The sequence below is a fragment of the Amblyomma americanum genome, chromosome 7 (assembly GCF_052857255.1).
Source record: "Amblyomma americanum isolate KBUSLIRL-KWMA chromosome 7, ASM5285725v1, whole genome shotgun sequence".
NCBI classification, from domain to species: domain Eukaryota; kingdom Metazoa; phylum Arthropoda; class Arachnida; order Ixodida; family Ixodidae; genus Amblyomma; species Amblyomma americanum.
The window spans coordinates 140,243,633-140,261,687 of NC_135503.1; the positions used below are offsets into that span (position 1 = coordinate 140,243,633).

The 18,055-nt window shown below is 55.0% G+C and overlaps 1 protein-coding gene across 3 annotated transcripts in view; it reads left to right on the forward strand.

Moving 5' to 3' along the window:
• Nucleotides 1–18,055, forward strand: part of LOC144096623 (serine/threonine-protein kinase LATS2-like) — a 74,961-nt gene that overhangs the window by 42,396 nt on the left and 14,510 nt on the right. For all 3 annotated transcript variants that reach the window (XM_077629440.1, XM_077629442.1, XM_077629441.1), the window contains one exon: nucleotides 15,995–16,112. In XM_077629440.1, coding sequence (XP_077485566.1) covers nucleotides 15,995–16,112 — 118 coding nt within the window. The remainder of the gene's footprint in view (nucleotides 1–15,994; nucleotides 16,113–18,055) is intronic.

Genomic DNA, 18,055 nt, shown 5'->3' on the forward strand with positions numbered 1-18,055 from the left:
CAGTGAACTTCAAACTACTTAACGGAAAATCATTTATCAGGGACGGGAGACAAGGTATAAGGCAGTTCAGAAAAATTGCTGAGGGCCTAGCTCTGTCAGGCAGGATATACCTAGCGAAAGCGCGGAGATTTCTGCATCAGAAGAGGTGCATTCACTAGATGCGCCTTTATTGCAAGTTATACTTTGAGTTGTCATGGCGGAGTGATAGCGTTTCCGCCTCAAACGTCAAAGGCCATGGTTCGATTCCGAGCCTCCGCACTGGACTTTTTCTTTTATTCAGTAGGTGGGCGGGGGTGGTGGTGGTGAAAAACATTTATAAGCAATAAATTTTTTTACAGAAAGGTGATTGGGGTAGGGACCCTATTGGCCCTTTCCCCTCACAGTACTAGGTGGAGCCCCTATTCCGGGGCCCCATTGGCAAGCAACGCCGCCCGCGTCCGTTGAACCAAGGCCTTTTGGCTCTTCAGGTCTTGACAGCCGAGCAGGGCCGCCTCCCAGTCCTCTCTGGTGGGGTTGGGGTTGGGGGGGATAGATGGGTTTAGATTGACACGCCCAAACCATGTGGAAGGTGTCAGACACCTCCCCACAGAACTGGCACGTGCCATCAAAGGATGTATTGAAGTGTTTAAGCACCGCCGGGCACAGTACAGTGTTAGTGAGAATTTTGATGAGGAGGCGCTCGTCAGCGCGATCCAGACCCTTACAAGGGGCCGGGTAGCGCCGGTGCTCCTCCTTGTAGTAATCGGTGATTTGTTTGAATGTAATGGCCAGATTGTCTGATTGGGAGTACCCTTCCAAGGACAGGGAGATAGCCCGGGGAGAGAGTGCGCGGGCGGCCTGATCGGCCTGTTCGTTTCCCTGGAGGCCCTGGTGACCGGGGGCCCAAATCAGGTTGCGTGGAGTTGGATCTTCAGATCGACAGCGATATTCCAGTATGCGCCAGGCAAGCGGGGGAGCCCAGCCCAACTCGTAGTTCCGACAGGCGGGGGGGCTTCAGTGGCTCCCATAGGTGCCGCCACCGAATACGTTGGTTAGCGGTTAAGCGCAGGATCTGTTAAGGCGCATTTATAGACCTTTTCGGGGGCTCCTAGCCGTCATGGTTGCCAGAGCGCGCCTTACGCGCCGCAAACCGGATATGCACCAGAGAAACTTCCGGCCTCCCCGTAGTGCGAGCGCGCGCGGATGGTTTTTCTCGGCCCGTGTGTTGCTTGCGGTCGTGCGGGTACCAGTCATGCTCGTTGCAACATGTTTTCAGCGGCCAAAATGTCTCCTGTGACACCAATCGTGACGTGGGACCGTGTTGTTGTGTACCAGGCTGCAGCTTGCGGCCTCGAACCAACCTTCTGTCGGAAGTGCGCGCTTTTATGTTCCCTACGGACACGGAGCGCAGAAATGCCTGGATTGCAGCTGTGCGGCGGGACAAATGGCTTTAAGCATAAAGAAGGACACAAACAATGGTGAGAAATGTGGCATTCATAATAAGTGGAAGAGTTTTGTACAACAGAATATTACAGCATACGACCATGATTTTTCTACCCACAACATGCTTCACTTAGAATGAATGCACTTTTTTCACGCAGCCAAGGACAGGAAATGATCCGACCGTTTGCAAAACGAATTCCCCGAACTGCTCCCACCGGCTGCTTTGCCTTTCGGTGGATGACCCCGTAGTCGTGGGTTCGATCCCGGCCAAGGCGGCTGTGTTTTTGAGGCGAACTACAAAAATACTTGAGTGCTCGTTGAAGAACTTCAGGTAATATAAATTAATCGAATTAATCGGCGCCCTCCAGTACGACTTCCCGCATAGCGCGAGTCGCTTCCGGACTTTAAAACCCCACAATTCACATACTAGTCCGAAAATGTTTTATTACACAAGTGTGGCTGTGCAAGCAGTCCCGCTTTTCTGGTTTCTGTCGTGATTTATACAGAATTTTTGAAACTACGATCGGATTACACGCGCGTGCGCACAGACACAAAATAGCAGGTAGGGACTATGGCGTTGCGCTTCGCATTACTTACGCGGCCATGCAAGTGCAGTGAGCACTTTCGACAGTTCCGTTCACGGCGCACCATGCTTGGTACTGCTTGGAGAGTGCTTGGCTGGCCTCTACCGTCGCCGCAACGAGAACAATGCCGCTGCCGCGCTTTCCTCCCTTGAAGGACTTGAGCTGTTTCACCTTGCCACTGATGAAGATGTTTTACGCGTCTCCTATTTTATAACATTTAAACAGTTGCCGTGTCTAAAAGCACACTGCTTCCACAAGGTACAGGTAAATATCTCCTGCTGTCACAGGGGGCAGATTCCTTGGGCCCGACGTGATGGCGAACCGCACAACGTCGTCGTCAAGCGGATCGGGCAGCTCCTCGCCTCCAAAAAAAAAAAAAAAAGCTTCGCCCGATATCGGCCTTGCGCCTCGGCATCGAGCTTCTTAGAGGAACTGCTGGACATAACTTGGTACTACAAGCGTACCGTCACGGCACGCAACGAAAGCAAACACGAATTCTGTGGGTATCCAAGCCGTCTTTTCTCTCCGTGCCGCCGGATGCCTGGAAAATACTGCGTGAAACCCTACCGGAAGTCCTTCGCCGGAAGTTGCCTGGGAGCAGCCAATGAGCGCCAGGCGCGCTTGTTTGTAAAACAGCAAAAAGGCGCATACTCCGGCGTAACGCGCGCGCTGCACGGCGACGTCACGTCGGCCAAAGCGAGAGCCTCTATACTCCAACTGCGCTTGACCGCCGACGCCTTCGTCGGATTCGGCGCACTCTGACCGCACTGGCGGGAGACTTTTCGCGCCGAGTGCGCCAGCCGGCCCAGCCAGACTGATTCGGCTCCGCTGCGAGGTGCGCGTTGTGACGTAATCCAATAGCTTCGGCAGTTGGGCGGAGCTGTTCTTTCGAGCTCTCGGCTAATTTGATCCATTCACGGTACACATCTGACGGTACATGCAAGTGGGCGAGAGAGCCCGATACAGTGGACCCGTTGGATCTAGCAGAAGCCGTTGAAGCGTCGTGCGTCGGCTTTAGTTTCTAGCCGCCAACTTTAAACGCGACCGCCCTTGAGCACCCATCCATCTTTTGTGGAAAATAAATAAATAAACTTGGCCCTTGCAACCGTGGGAGACCTCGACGCCGCCTGCTGCACCGTGCAACCGCGCCGTTCAAGTAATCACAATCCGTTGGTCCTAATGCCCCGGCCAGCCTCCGATGGGCGCAGAGCGCCGACCTTGTCCTGACCCCTCGCGACTCCCCGCACTGGGGTTAAGATATTTAGTTTGAGACGGCTGCTCACTGGGGAAGGGGGAAACCACCCGCCGGCGCCTGCTCTGCAGACCGGGAGACGCCAACTTCTCGCCGCCTGCCAGCTAAGCACTGTTTGTTCACTATCCGTCACTGCCATCAACACGCAGACCACGTGATGCACCCCCCTCTCGCTCAGCCAAGCGCGACAAACCAAAGAAAAACTTGTCATCCTAGTCTTTAGCAGCAAATTTCAGTTGCGTTCTTGACTGCCGGCTGTCTCATTAAACTTGCGTTTATTTTTAATGACGAAAACAATTCCCTCTAAAAGCACATTGCCGAGTGCAAAATTACTGGTGTATTATGTTCACTGCTGGCTAACGAACTACTCATGCTAACAAAAATGCCGAGACAGACTAGAAGTGTGACACTGGACCATGCAGAATTGCCACATTAAATCACCGAAAAAAGTCAGCGATTCATTCGTCGAAAATAATGTTGGCAAAAAGAAACAAAATCGAAACTTGCATTCTTATATAAACGACGAAAAAAGTCCGGTGAATTTTGGAAAAATAAAAACCTAAAAGTCCCACCCCTAGGCCGTCTCGGCTCGGGTGGACGTGTTGTCATGTGATCTAGGTGGGATGGTGGAGTATATATGTAGCTGCGACCCTCTCGCTCTGGAAGCCTCGCAGTTGCTTCTCCTTGGCTTTCTTCACGTGTGGCGAAAACGGGCGATGCGTTCGGCCGGGGCTCGTGTCCAGCTGTCGGAGCATGCTCTGGAGTCGAGGAAGAAACGGAGTGAGCAACTAAACGTTTGCGGTGACCGGTCACGGCTACATCCTCCGCGTCCGGCGCTGCCCGGTGGCAGATCAGTGGGGGGGGGGGGGGGGGGTCGCGTTGCGGACAAAAGAAGGGGCCCGGCACCCTTTCCCCCTGGCGCCCTGCTCGGTCGTCGCGCCGTGGCCCGGAGACGTTTCGGCTGCCGCCTCCCGCTCGCTCTTCTTGTTGGGAGCCGCCGCCAACTGTCGTCGTGGTCTCCCTTTCTTCGCTCCATCGTCAAGGTCGCGGCTGTGGGGGAGAAAGAGAGGGGGCTCCGGCCACCACGCCCACCGCAGACCGCGGCAACAAAGCGCCGGGCCGCATTCCGAGCGTGCCTGGCTGCCTCTCCCCTCCCCTCCGAGAGCAGCCGGCGACCATCGGGGCGGCATTAAAGCACAAACAGAAACGTACTCGGAGGGGGGCAAAGGCTACGGCGTGCACTCTGCCCCCGGGGCTGAAACGGGGGTAGGACGAAGGCATCTCGGCCCTCTGCGGAGCCGCGCGCTTCCTCGGTTTGCTTTGCTCGTGTCGGGCGAGCTTCTGCTGTTCGGCCTCCGGACATGCTGTGCTCGCCCTCCTTGGGGCCTGGGAGATTCTCCGCGGCGGTTGTCTAGAAGGGGGGTGGGGCGTCCTTCGCGTGGCGTCCTTCGCGTGGCCTTCTTTGCGTGTGTCAGCGTATCTTGCCGCCTCCCCCCTCCTGCTATTATTTGTATATGTGGCGCGTGACCGCGGTGGCACGTGGCCCTGTCGCCTCCACCCCCGCTCGCTTTTTTCCCTCTCGTTTCGTTGCTCTCCTTGTTCTGTTGCTTTCCTTCTGTGGCTCACTGCTCCTGACCGTTGTCTCGGCTTCTCTCAGCTCATGGCCCAAAGTGTCGTTCAGGCCATGCGCTGCGCACATATTCGCACCGCCAGTGCGATTCCCGTGCGCGGAGAGGACAGTGTTGTTGCGCAGATCATTCTAAACGAGATCTCCGGGCTTCTGGTGGCTGCGCCTGCAGTTGTGCGCCTACGCTGCTTAATCGTCAAACTTGTGACGCCTGGCATCTCTGCTATATATGCCGTAGAAGCTGCTCATATTCAAGTGCGTTGTATCTTCGGATGGTACGCGTTTCTTAGGGAAACCTTATTTCCGCACACTGACTTTTTTAGCCTTTTTTTATTACTCCGAGGCTTTAATAAAAGTGACGGAAAACAGGCGTACCTTTTCCACCCTGCCTGTGAGTGTGGGGATCTACGGAACGCGCCGGAACCACCACTACGCGTTCTATTTATTCCGCGTGAAATGCTGTTCGTCAGACTGAGCCAAGGTTCGCTGAGGAGAATCGTTTCGCCGCTTTGCTACAACACGTGGTGTAGTATGGGTGGAGAGTCAGCAGCAGCCGAAGGAAGTTAACGCAACGAAAGGGAACAAAAAACTTTATGGGTCGATCGTGATCACCTCCTCCTCCATAGCTCCCCATATTCGCTCAATTTGCGAAACGTCCTGGGTAATTTGGCGAAAGGTGGCTAGATTCAGAATATCCACTTCTTTATCCACGGGTGCACCATCATACCATGCTTTGTTACTGTTGCGCCTACTGGTTGAAGGGCCACGGTGATCTCGGGGGCTGCGTTTCTACAACTGTGTGGCAGGAGCTGTCGCAACGGGGACATTGTTTTCCTCGTCCACCGCCATTCCTCTCACGGCACGTTGTGGCGCATTATAGGAGCGGCGTTGTTCACGAGGTCGCAGTTGACCGACGTGTGCCAACGTGGAGAAGTGCGTTGAAGGCTAAGCGAAGCCGAAATTAAGCGAGGAATTCTATGGAAGTGCGTCGGTGTGGCAGTATCGACGTGCAGCTTCTCTTCAGGGAGAAGCAGTGGCCCAACAGCCGGACCCCAGGACTATGTTGATCCTCTCTGCTTCGGGGGGGGGGGGGGGGGGGGGGGGGGAAGCTCCGGTCCGAGGAAGGACACGGTTGACGGTCCACGGGTCGAGCGTAATAACAAGGGCACAGTTTCATTCGTCTGAATGCCACGGAATAAATATACAGCCCCTGTAGCTTGCCCATCACAGGTGGCGTGAACCCTTGGACTCCAGGCGTAGGGAAGGAAACATGGGCGAGGAAGTTCGCACGGACTACTTTTGCTTCCTTGTAAGCAGAACCGCCCGCGGTACACGGCAGACGTGAAATCATTTGGTTTGATATGCCGCCGAGAAAAGGGCGAAGAAACGACTCTGGAAGGGAATCGTTACAAAACAGGGCACCTGGCCTCCCCGCTAGCCAGTTCCGAAATTCCGGCAGATTAGGCTGGTTGTGGCCCGTGGTCCTGCACACTAGCGTCTGTTCTCCGGCACCTCCCGCGCCGTCGACAGACAGCGCCTTTTGACGAGCGCGTGCCGCTTTCGGGCCTTGTTGCCCTCGGCTTGCACGCACGGAAAGGGACGGGCCAGGGGGGGGTTGGGAGCTTGCTGGAGCACGTGTTTCGTCGCCTGGCTGGCCGGAGCAGCCCCTCCTCATCTCCCCCCGCTTGCGCAACCGCATGGCACGCACCCTCTTATCGGAAGGGACGTCGTCTGTGCCCCGTCCAGGAGACGTCCGAGCCGCGCTGATGCGATGCGGCGGCTGTGCCCCCTCCGCCGGTAATTTAATTTTCGGGACCCGGCTACCCCTGTCGGGTCGGCCGAAGGGGGCTCTTCGGCGGTCGAGGACACGGGTGCCCCCCTCCCCCCGGCGGCAGTAATGGGCGGCCTGCGCAAACCGGTCGCCTGGCGCCGGCCGGACCGGCGTCTTCGCCGGCCGCTTTCTCTGCCCTCTCCCGCTCGCTTTTGACGCCCCACGGCGCTGTCGGGCCGTCAACACTGTGCGCGCCGAGGGGGCGCCCGTTGTTTCGCCGCTGGCGTCGCGTTCGTTGCCGCATCCTGTGTCCACCGCGCGTTGTCTTGAGCCTCAGAAGGGGGGCGCTACACGGACACGCTCAAACGGTTCTTGGTCTTAGCTACGCTTGCGAGCGGAAGCGGGGGGGGGGAGGTCGTTGCGCTGTCGACTGAGGCGTTTTTGTTTTTTGCTCAACGCCGGCCACCCGAAGACCTCGGAATGTGCTGAGAATGCCAGAAACGTCCAGACTCCTCTGACGGCGCCCCCGAATCGACTCTCGCGTCCCCTGTAGCTCAAGTACACCCGCAGAACATTGTCCTAAGGGCAGCAGATGAACGCACGAGTTTCAGGATCACTCCTGCTTCTTTCGCTTCGAAAGGAATCGAAAAAGAAGCACCCGACAGTCGCGAACTGATACGTGGGCTTCGGTAATTTCGCTCCCTTTCTGTTTCTCTCTCCCTATTTTGCCACCTCTTGTCATTCGGCGGGGTCCGACAGCGGGATTAAGTCCTCCGGGGCGTGGGCGCTCCCTGGACCGGGGCCAGAGCGGAATACAGATGCTCCGGATGCGCGTATCTCGGGCGGCGGGCTTCAAAGCCGGCCCGCTGGCGTCCGCGCCCGACTCCTCTCCCTCGTCGCCGTCGGGGCTGCCCGTTCTGCGCACGAGTGTCGGACGCGGTTACCGTGAGAAGCTTTTTTTAGAGCGTACAAGTGGTCCTCGAGGCAAGGCCGTCGTTCCCGGGCGCGTCTTGCGAAGCGGTCAAATCGCGACAACGTCGTGCCACGACGGATGCCATCTCGGGGAGCTCGCTTGAAACGGATGGGGAATCGAGATTCCTGCCGCTTCAGCGTTTTGCGCATTGCAGAATGAGGCTCGGCTGCTCACTCCGCCTCGTGCGTAGACTGGCGGGAAGTCAGCTAGGCGGGAAAGAGTTGGCGCTACGCCGCCGGACGTCGAACCCCGCAGCGAGGTGTAGACTCCAAGGAGCGGCGGCGCCTAAGCGAGTGGCGAAATACTTGTTTTGCAGCGAGAGCTGTCGCGCGCATTTAGAAGGGCATTCCCAGTGGACTGAGACTCGTTTCCTTGCGCGGATTAGACGCCCCACTTCCGCTCCGTGGTGTTTCCTCGTGTTAATGAATGTAGCACGGCGAAAGGCAGCGCCGTTAGTTTTGAATTTCACTGCCATCTGTCACCGAAAGTTGTCGCTGTAGCACCGCTGCACAACCCCCCACTGACACAACCTAAGCCCTGCCTGTCGTTGGCTTATGTAACTGTTCTAACAGTGAAGGTTATCACTTAAGAGAGTATCGACACCTAATTTTTGTGTGCGTGTTTTCTTCTTTGTAATCATGCCTATATACGTACATAGATTGCCGCGTGGTATTCGCCAGCGGGCCCTTAATAATTTACAATCGAATTTCTCTCTCATGCCTGCGATGTCAAAAGTTGCGTGTAGGTCACGCGAGGCAAAAAAAAAAAAATTGGAGGACGCTTAAGCTCCGCCTTTAAGAGTGGAACGCGACAGCTTCTTGCAGCGCTACGAGGGAGTCCACGTAACGCAATCTCGTTGCCCGTTGGACAGATCGGTCGGAGTCTCTAGGAGGCGTCTGAAAACAACACAGACGCTGCTCCGCACTGGCACTCGTAGACGGCGGCGGTTCCGTCATACCTGTTAAGAAACGAACGACACTAATCCGACGCAGAGAGGTCACCTAAGCGCGCGCCATCTGCCGGGCGAGCGCCGTGCATGGCGAAGGGTGGTTTCAGTGGGTGCCACACGATGGTGCTACGACTGCACCCCAAGCACGGCGGAAATTTACCGGAAACGCATTGTACGCGCTTTATTCCGACATATATAATTTACATGCTCATAATAAAGTGCACATCTCCAACCAAAAACTTCAATTTTAACCCAACGTTTCGAAGCAGACTCGGCTCCTTCATCAGGGGTGGCTGAGGGCAGTAGCTAGCTACTACTACTGCCCTCAGTCACACCTGATGAAGGAGCCGGTTGGAGATGTGCAGTTTATTATGTCTTCAAACCCAACGAGGCAGGCAAATCTGTAAAAATGTTTAGTTTTCAATAATTACTCACGTATGCCTCACCACAGATCCGAAGATACGGTTCTAAGAAACCAGAGCGTTCACTAGACGAGCCCTTAGTAATGTTCGAACAGTGGAAGGTAAGGTTGCGCAGGGGTATGGTGGCCTGGTGTTTTGTGGCGCAAGCGTGCTTAGATTTTTCTTTTCGACACTATTTCCATGCAGTAAACAAAAAAAAGCCGTCGTGGTGGAGTGGTAGCGTCCCCGCCTCGCACGCAAAATGCCCTGGTTCGATTCCCGGCCTATACCGTTTTTTTTTTATTCATTGAGTGCGCGTGGATTTTTACGCAGTCCCCGGATATTTCCGACGCGCTGTGCGTACTACTACTGTACTACTACTACTACGCCGACGGCTTTTCGACCGAACGAGCTGTATGCGCTGTCGCGTAAAAGCTGCGGTATAATCGCTGCCTCGTCGCTTTGATGAACTACAACGCTGAAGTCAGCCTGCCTCAATAGTTGTAATGACATCGAATGAAAAAGCAGCGACTATTCTCCCATTTTTTCATGCCTCACCTCACTTATGCGGAAGTTTGACGTCACAGAGCTGTTGAAACCGAAACAGCATGAGAGAAAATTTGATAATAAATTATTAAGTGGTCGAAGGAGAGTACCACTTGGCGGTTCATGTTTAGTAATGTTTTATGCATCACTATAAGGAAGAGAACATGCCACCAAGATTAGGTGCCTATACTGTTTAAAAAAGAGTATCCATTTTTTTCCTGGTTATCTCTGAAACATGTCTGGTTCTACTGTCTATACTTATCGAATTACTTAATCTTTAATTTACTTTTTTACTTTTGGATTACCCTTGTGGAGAACCTGTTTCCCCCCTCCAATTCGACGCGGCCCATCTTCACCACCGTACGTCAGGACAGCATCGGCTGGGCGAGGAGGGAAGTCTCCCTCATGGGGGAAGAGGAAACAACGACGGGAGCGCCACGTCGTAGGTTACGCGGAATTCTCCGGAACCGCAGAGGGTCTCTTCAGGATCCGGCCAGCGTTGTGAGCGGTTGCAGTCGCAGGCTCTCGTCACCTTCCGCGGCAGGCGCACGGGGATCCGTTGTGCCTTGCCGCTGGACTTCTGGTTCCAGGCAGCGAAGCGAGCGCAGCAAACGCGCACTCTGGTCGCCTTCCCCAGCAGATGCTAGGGAATGGCTTTGCCTCAAGAATGCGGCGCGCACGGGAAAACCCGGCCGCCGTTGTCGGCGCATACAAATGTTCGCCGCCGATACCTCCGAAGTCGCGCCCCTGCCCCAGCCGGTTAGTCGGAAGTCCTTCTTAGGTAGCCTTCTATTTCGGAGGAATGCCTCGTTGATGTTTTGGAGCTAGCTGGCCCGCTCTGTGTATTAATTGCAAGTGTAATAAATAGCATACGAGTGTTCACACTTTGTAGTTATTCCCTTCGATCCCTCGAGCACGAATCCCATCCGCGGTTAGCGAGCGGGAACGCTGCATCCGCGGAGTGGGAGTGCGGGCGGGGCGAAAGGCTTTGTCTCCCTCATATTTCCACACCCGTGTACTTTGCGCTAGTTTCACCGTGTACGCATAAGTTGAATTGCGGAGGTGGCTACTTATACAAGCGGGCATCCCTACGAGGTTGGACGTCACGGCCGGCCGAGCAGTGTTTCGCATCGTCTAGCTTGCCGCTGGGTCTCTCAGACGCGTACGGACTGCGTGTTCTGGCATCGACCCTCCACCGTGTGCGAGATTATTTTGTGCACCGGTGGACTCGCAGGAGGAGACGTCTCCGCGCCTTGCCACGTGTCGTGGGCCCTCGACCCTGGAACATTCGGGGTCGTCGTCTGGGGGGGGGGGCCTGCGAGGTGGTCCGGGTGCGTAGTAGCACCTTGTCGTCGTCTCTTACGCGAAAGGCGATGACGCACGAGGGAAGAGCCGCGCTCATTTCCCGGCATGCGTGCGCCGAACCGGCGAGTGTGGGTAATTGCCTCTTCCCCGACGTTCCGCGAAGGCTGATGGCTGGCGGCCAAAGCTCGCACCCTGCAAACCTCGCGTGTCCGAGTCGCGGCACGTCGGCCGCGTGCCGGTGGCCGGCTATTTCGGGCACGGCGTATGGGCGCTGAATCGTCCGAGGCCACAGCTGCTGCGGGCCGCGAAGCTGGGCGCACAAGAAGTGCTCGTTTCAGCGCTCGGGGTGCGGCGGAGAAGCACATGGTCCTCCCGTGCCTGAGTCGGCGCCTTCTCCACAAGGTGCCCAGAGGCGGGATCCTGTACGGCAGACGACGCGAGCGTCCGAGTAGTTTGCCGGGTGCGGCGCTGTGCTGTCGTTCGTGAGCGGCTGTGCATCGGCAGCAACCCCCGAAGGATGGCTTCCTCGGGGTGCGACAGCGCTTGCTTGGCTGACCCCACGAGTGGCTGTCCACATGCGCGCATTGCCGGGAGAGTCACTCCTCGTGGCCGAGACGCTCTTGGGAAACCCGCTCTGCCTGCAGTGGATCCGGTGGCGAACACTGCAGCGGTGTCGCTCCAAAGCAGGTGGTGGTCATTTCCCTGTAGCTCATTCAGGTGCCGCTTTTTTTCGCCTAAATAGATTGCGCAGGTCCCGAGAAAGCCGATTAGTCAGGTTTGCGAGGAAACGCCGACGGTTACTGTTTTTTTTTTTTTTTTGCAGCCATGTAAGTACAAGGGGTCATAGTGGTGACATCGACACGGCAGCTGCGAAGAGCGTTGAATTCGTCTTTAGTTAAGCATGTCGCTGTTAGCGGAACAGGCTGCGAATTCGTAATGTATTGTGTGCATTGCACCTAAAAGGGTTAAAAGGGTACAGACACAAAGTGTTTGCGTGGCAGTCCTGCATTAAAAGAGGCCCTGTGACCACGAGAATGAGCTCGACACACCGGTGCGCTGTGTGAACGTTATGTGCCGGCAGTTTTGAGCTCGGTCGGCGCCAGCGCTGAAGTGCACCTTGACGTCACGGTCGACCGGCAAGCCTGGACTGCCACGTTGGCGTCGCCTGCAAACACTGGCTGTTCCTGCGAACAACCATTGGGTTCAGTGACATCGCCATAACTGGGGAATGCCGAGCGGCTCCTCGGACAACATAAGAAATCATATTATATTAGCTTCCACTCAGTGTCCGCGACTGACACTTGTTGGGAGGCAGCTCCGTCTGTTTGTACCCCTTTAAACCGCAGCTAAGGCCACGCCACGGCGGTCCACGCTACTTGCGTTGTCACACCAGCGGGAAACCTCCTGCAGCGGCACGGCGCTAATGTCTTCTCGCAGCTACTGACGTCCACACTGCGCTCGTTTTTCCGGTGCGCTAGTCACGTGATACCAGCGACGTTCTCGTGCTTCATCGCCGTCCGCGAGCGAAGACGAGATTGCGCGCGCGCTTTTCCCGCGTCGTCTTCTCGTTGCCCTCTCGTTCCCGTGGCCTCTTCGAGAGAATGCCGGACGCTGAACCGCTGGCGACTGTGGTCGCTCTTTTTGCGCCACCGCCGTGCTCAGAAGGCACGGAAGCGCCAATAAATCGGCGCCGAGATTTAAGGCCTGTTGCTGCCACAGCTACGGACGAAGGACAAAGCTTACGTTTCGAGAGTAAGCAGTGTTACTTATGACGGTATTCGCGAAGCATGCGCTCGTCGTGCGGAATATAACTGATATAGTATATATGTCGCCTCCAATGCCTCCCGGTATCGGGAGGCATTGGGGTGCACCTTAACGCTGCCAGGTGCACCGCTCCTACAAATCGCGCCGACATTGTCTTGACGTCATGGTCGCCTCTCATTGGCTGTTCGCTTCCCGCTAGTGTGAGCGCGCCGCTACGCCTCACATGACTTGGCCGTCTTTGTATGTCTTGTATGCTTAATGCTAGACATCAGACGATAATGGCAAGAAGTAACGTCGATGCTAAACCTGGAGTTAAGGAATGCGGCCGGCAAACGACGAGCCTTCATGCGGCGGGTTTTCAAACCTATCTTAAATTGTACAGCTCTTCCATCAGATCCGGCACTGCGGCACCAAAGCATAACCGCCAGCAGTGTTGTATACCAGCAGCCAGCAGTGAGTTCATGACGTTGTCTCTTGGGAGCGCGCCAATTTCGCCGCCATAGCTTGTGTCGTTGGCGTGCTTCCCAGCAGGAATGAAGAGGCAGGATGAGGGTGGAGGTTGTGAATGAGAAGACAGAAATAATTACAAGCATTTGCATTTTGGAGGGGCAAACAGAAGTATACAGACTTGTAGCTGGTAGGTGACTCGCAGGGGAAGACACCGGACAAAAAATTGGAGACGGCACTTAAGCTCCGTCTTAAGGGTATGACCCGATAGGTAATAAATAGGGAAATGTCCATATATGTAGAATTGGTCATTCTCTACTTAACATTCATAGTTCCATGGGAGTCCTCATACCACTCCCGGCGCAGTGGTGCAGCGGTTAAGCGATGCGCCACTGCCCTGCGATGGCCGGTGCTGTCACCGGTGGGGCTTGTGAGTCCCAGGTTGTTCTTCCGAGCAACCTCTCTCGACCAATCATTAACTGCCACCTGCCATGGTGGACAGGTTGTGATGACGGTCACGTGACCTAGCTGGCCCGTATAACTCCTAGGTTGCTTCTCTGCAGATTTTTTGGCGATTTTTGGCTCATGGCCAACGACGTTTGGCTTTGTGCGAAATGAGCTCCCTAACGCTATCGCGTTAAAAGCTCGTCCCGGAGTAAACAGGCATCTGTCGCGTCTTTCCACCTTCTTCCACCGGTGCCTCCGGGTCTCTCTCGGTAGATGACACCGCGTTGATCGCCCGGAGCCGATACATCCGCTGTCCATTTCGAAGCCTTGCGGACGGGCCGCGGGTTCCCGTATGGTACGGGACCACTGTGCCACCTGTTGAAAGCGGTAAACGTGGCTACGACGATATCGCCGCAGCCGCGTTTTCCGCTTGGGCCGCAGTCAGCCCCGTTCTCGCCGACCAGCCTTGCAAGAAGAGGCGCACCGTGTCGGCGGGACGAGAACGATGCCAAAAGTGTCCAGTCGAAGCCCTGTGTCGGGGCATAGCTCCTGCTGTCATTTGCGGCAGTTTTTATTTTCTGTTCCCTTTCTTGCCCATTCTACTAATTGCCATTTGCGGCGCACGTTTAATGACCGTGCGCAGTATTTTTTTTTCCTTTCAGCCATTTCTGCGAAAGACGCCCGCAATGATTTGGTATTTGTGGCAGAGATGGGGCCACTCGCTAGTGACTGCTGTGTGAAACATAAGGTCCCATCCTGTTGTACTGGCGCAAACAGTGATGACATAGTTCGTCGTCGTCATCCTTCATGTCCGCTTCGTTCGCTGCACCACATTTTATACTTACAGCTGCTCTTGACGACGAGACCATCGTCAGCCTGACTGCACCCGCTACATTACAGAGGCCTCTCACACTGTCCTGTGCCAACTGCGGCCGCCCTGTGCCCGCAAATTTCTTAATCTTGTCCGGCCACCTAACTTTCTTCGCTCCCTGCTGCGCTTGTCTTCTCTTGAAATCCAATGCGCAATAACTTTAAGCTAAATAATAATAATTTTGAGGTAAATTTTAAGCTTTCGCCCAAACGAAGGCTATGACAAGCGACGCTCAAAAAATACTTCATGTAGGCTCTGCGGCCTGATGCTGTTTCGATTCATATTGACAAAGCGTTCGAACCATACAAAGGTTGCTGATGCATCATTGGATCAAGCGACACCAGGCCTCCAATATCGCCGATGCCTGCCAGTCTGCGTACCTCTGGCAGGATCTAGTGTAATGGAGTCAAATCAATGGAAAAGGGTCGTAATTACACCGGTCGGCGACATTTTGTGCGACGATAAGAAACGGTGCATGGCGCGTTGCATTTTTAATGCGTTAGCATTACTACTGCCATCTTTGCGAAATCTGTCCGTCTGGTGTTGTGTGATGCCGCTGAGGGGAATAGGATAGGGAGAGGAGGGCGGGGGAAGAAGCCGGGCGACCAATCAGAAGTGGAGAGGGATAGAGAGGAGGTGCGGCGCGCCAATTGAGTGGAGGGGACGAAAACTGTCCGCGCGTAGTGGGGGCAGGTGAATGGAGAGGGTGGTAAGTGCAGACGACGGTGACCCCCGCCGCCTATAGTGCGTCGGTTCCGCGAAGGATGCATAGCGCGTTAACACGCGTACACGATGTGGCACGTGCTAACGCATACGCTGCCGCGTGAATAGCAATGATGTCTGTGATTTTTTTTTTACAGCTATTTGTGTTTGCGGATGCTTTACTAGATTTAAGACATGGACAGTCCATGTCATTCTTGTGCTCGATCGGTACACTGCTCGGCTAACAAAGCAACACTGCGTCGTATCTGCTGAGTTATTCATGCAGCTATTGGCTGGATGCTGATTCGTATTGACCAGAAAGCACTCTGAGGACGAGGACTTTGCCCACGGGCTAATGCATAACTTCAATTTTGTGTGTGTGTGGTACGCACGGCTTCAGCGCTGTGCACAAGGATGACGCGCAGACTTGTAGGAATAACGCAGTAATACATCTGCATGGGGTATCCAATAAGGACTGGGTTAATTGGAGAGGTATGGGGGAGGCCTTTGTCCCACAGTAGACGTAGTAATGCTGATCATGATATCTGCATGAACAGAAACGTCGCCAGGTTATAGCATCACGTGATGACTTTTTGGGCCACGGAGAATGGAGCCTTGCCTTGGTTCACCCGCCGAAGCCGTGCGATCTATGGTGGTATGTGGTGTGGTCTGGGTTGCGTGGTCTGCCTGGACCGCACCACCGTGATGTCCCGACCACATCACCATGGGTGGGACGATACGTGCACCTACTGCTGTCACTGCTCCGTGGCAGGAAGATGGGAGCTGCTTTAATTTTTGTCTGTGCTTTATTTGTTCGTCAGTGGGTATTCATCATTCCTTGTGTCTCCCGAGGCATAAACGTGGGCCCGTATCTCGAGTCTCTCGCGGCGGAGTGGTGCCCTTCCTCATGCACGGCGTCTCTTTTCCTCGCAGGACACCAGTTCGCGCAGCTCCAAATGGAGCGCCTCCAAGGGCATGGAGTATGGCCAGGAGAAGGAGCCTCCGCCGCCTCCCCCCATGGTCAACGGGCTGTCCCGGAGTGCGCCGTCCAGTGAGTGCTGCCCCATCTCTCTCTCTGCGCTGCACAAGATCACAGGGAGGGCCGAGTCATGTGTGGTGTTGCACATAGCCAGTGTACAGCGGAGCGAAGAAGGAGGCACCGTATCCTCGTCCTTGCTCTGCGTCTGGGAATGTGCGCCTCTCTGTTCGGCTGCTTCGTAAGCGAGGCCAACCGATGCGAGATGGTACGAACGAGGGTCGGCTTCGAAACGTGAGGAGGAAGCCCCCGCACTATCTTGCAGGTCCCGAGCTTCAGGTCTGCCGCGTCACAGCGCCGTACAAGAGTTTGTCCGGAGTGCGGTGTAGTGCAGCTTTCACGCGCGTCGTTGGGAGGCTCGCGTATGCTCATGTCGCGATGACTCGGCCCGACCCACTTTTTTTTAAAAGAAGAATGGGGCCCTATCGATGAGAGGAATAGGGGAGCACCACCGTGCATGCCCCCCCGTTCTAAAACTCTCTAACATAGATGCCGAGATAGTGACGTCGGCCGCCAGAGTCTGCTGGTCCCTTCGCGGTGCAGTTGAAAGGAGAGCCAGTCGCTCGCCCCTCTTCCGGTCTCTGCGAAGTATTCAGGCTCGCTGTCGAGAGCAGCATTCGTCAACAACCTCTGACCGGGCCGCGCGCTGATGCCGCGTCGAGTCATTCCAGTCTCATATCGTCACCGGCGGCGCTCTTCTTGCCAGCGTGGCCTTGCCGTTGAGCATGGTAGGCACGCCCAGCTGGCCCACGCTGCATTGCAGCGCTTTATGTTATACCCCTGTCACACGGCCAGTTTCAATGCCGATCGGGTCGAGGGTCTTCGAGATTCTCAATCACCATCGAACTTGAAGTTGTTGTGTCGCTGCTACACGGCAAATCTCAATGGCCATTGAAATGGTTCTCGTGTCTCACGCTATGCTTGTGTGGCGCCACAATCGCTACTTTAGATTTTACAAAATAACAAAAATATTTGATAAATGTATACGAAATGCTTAAATACACGCATACGCGCATGTCGTTTAAAACCATTTTAATTGCACGTTCGCGACGGACAGATGCAGACACTGCTGTAGCCACTCTAATACAAGACGAGTCAAAACCAAGCCAGTCCAACTGCGTCGGAGCGCTGCTTCGTTAGGCTTAACACATGGGAGGTCGCCTTGATATCTGAAAAACAAAAGCTATTTGTCTCTTGAAACTTTATGCGAGGGTAAGAATGGGAAAATCGAAGGCGAATACAACAGCTTAGAACACGATATTGCTTTGAGGAATTAGCGACGAAGCTGTTATCGCTGCGAAGCGGGCGGGCAGGGCGCCGCCATGTTGTCAACGCAAAGTACGCCAACAACGCAAAGACGGCAACGCCAAATTAATGCCCTTAATGCGCTTAAAACCAGTCTGATACAATTTTAGAATTATTGTACAGACTGCTAGCATTAAAGTCTAGGCGACTAATGTTTGTTCATGCTTTTGTACCATGAATGTGTCGTGTACGAAAGTGCGCTTGGCGACGCTCGAAGCAACGCTAGCAACCTTGGGCAGCGCTCGAAGAACCTCGAAATCACCGGTGTTGCGCTCCCACGTGCTTTTCCTTTTTGTTAACTGCGTTCAGGTGAATAGCCACCCGATTTTCGGCCGATCCCCCAGTGTGGGTATGTGCCATCTTTTGATAGGCTAACAACAACAACAATTTCGATGGAGTTCCGTGCTGCTGTTGACTCGATCGCCATTGAAACTGCCCGTGTAGCAGCGCTCGATCGCCTCTGAGTCGATCGACTATCGGTTCGAGGGCCCGCGAAATGCCCGTGCGACAGGGGTATTACCCTTGGCCGCTGCTCCATCTCGCCGGCTCTGGGCTGCGCGGTAACGGTAAACTGGCGGAGAAAAAGGAGCGGCCTCAGTCATTGTCGCATAATGGGCATTGGGAACTAGCACATGTATGTTCCAGCACAAAGC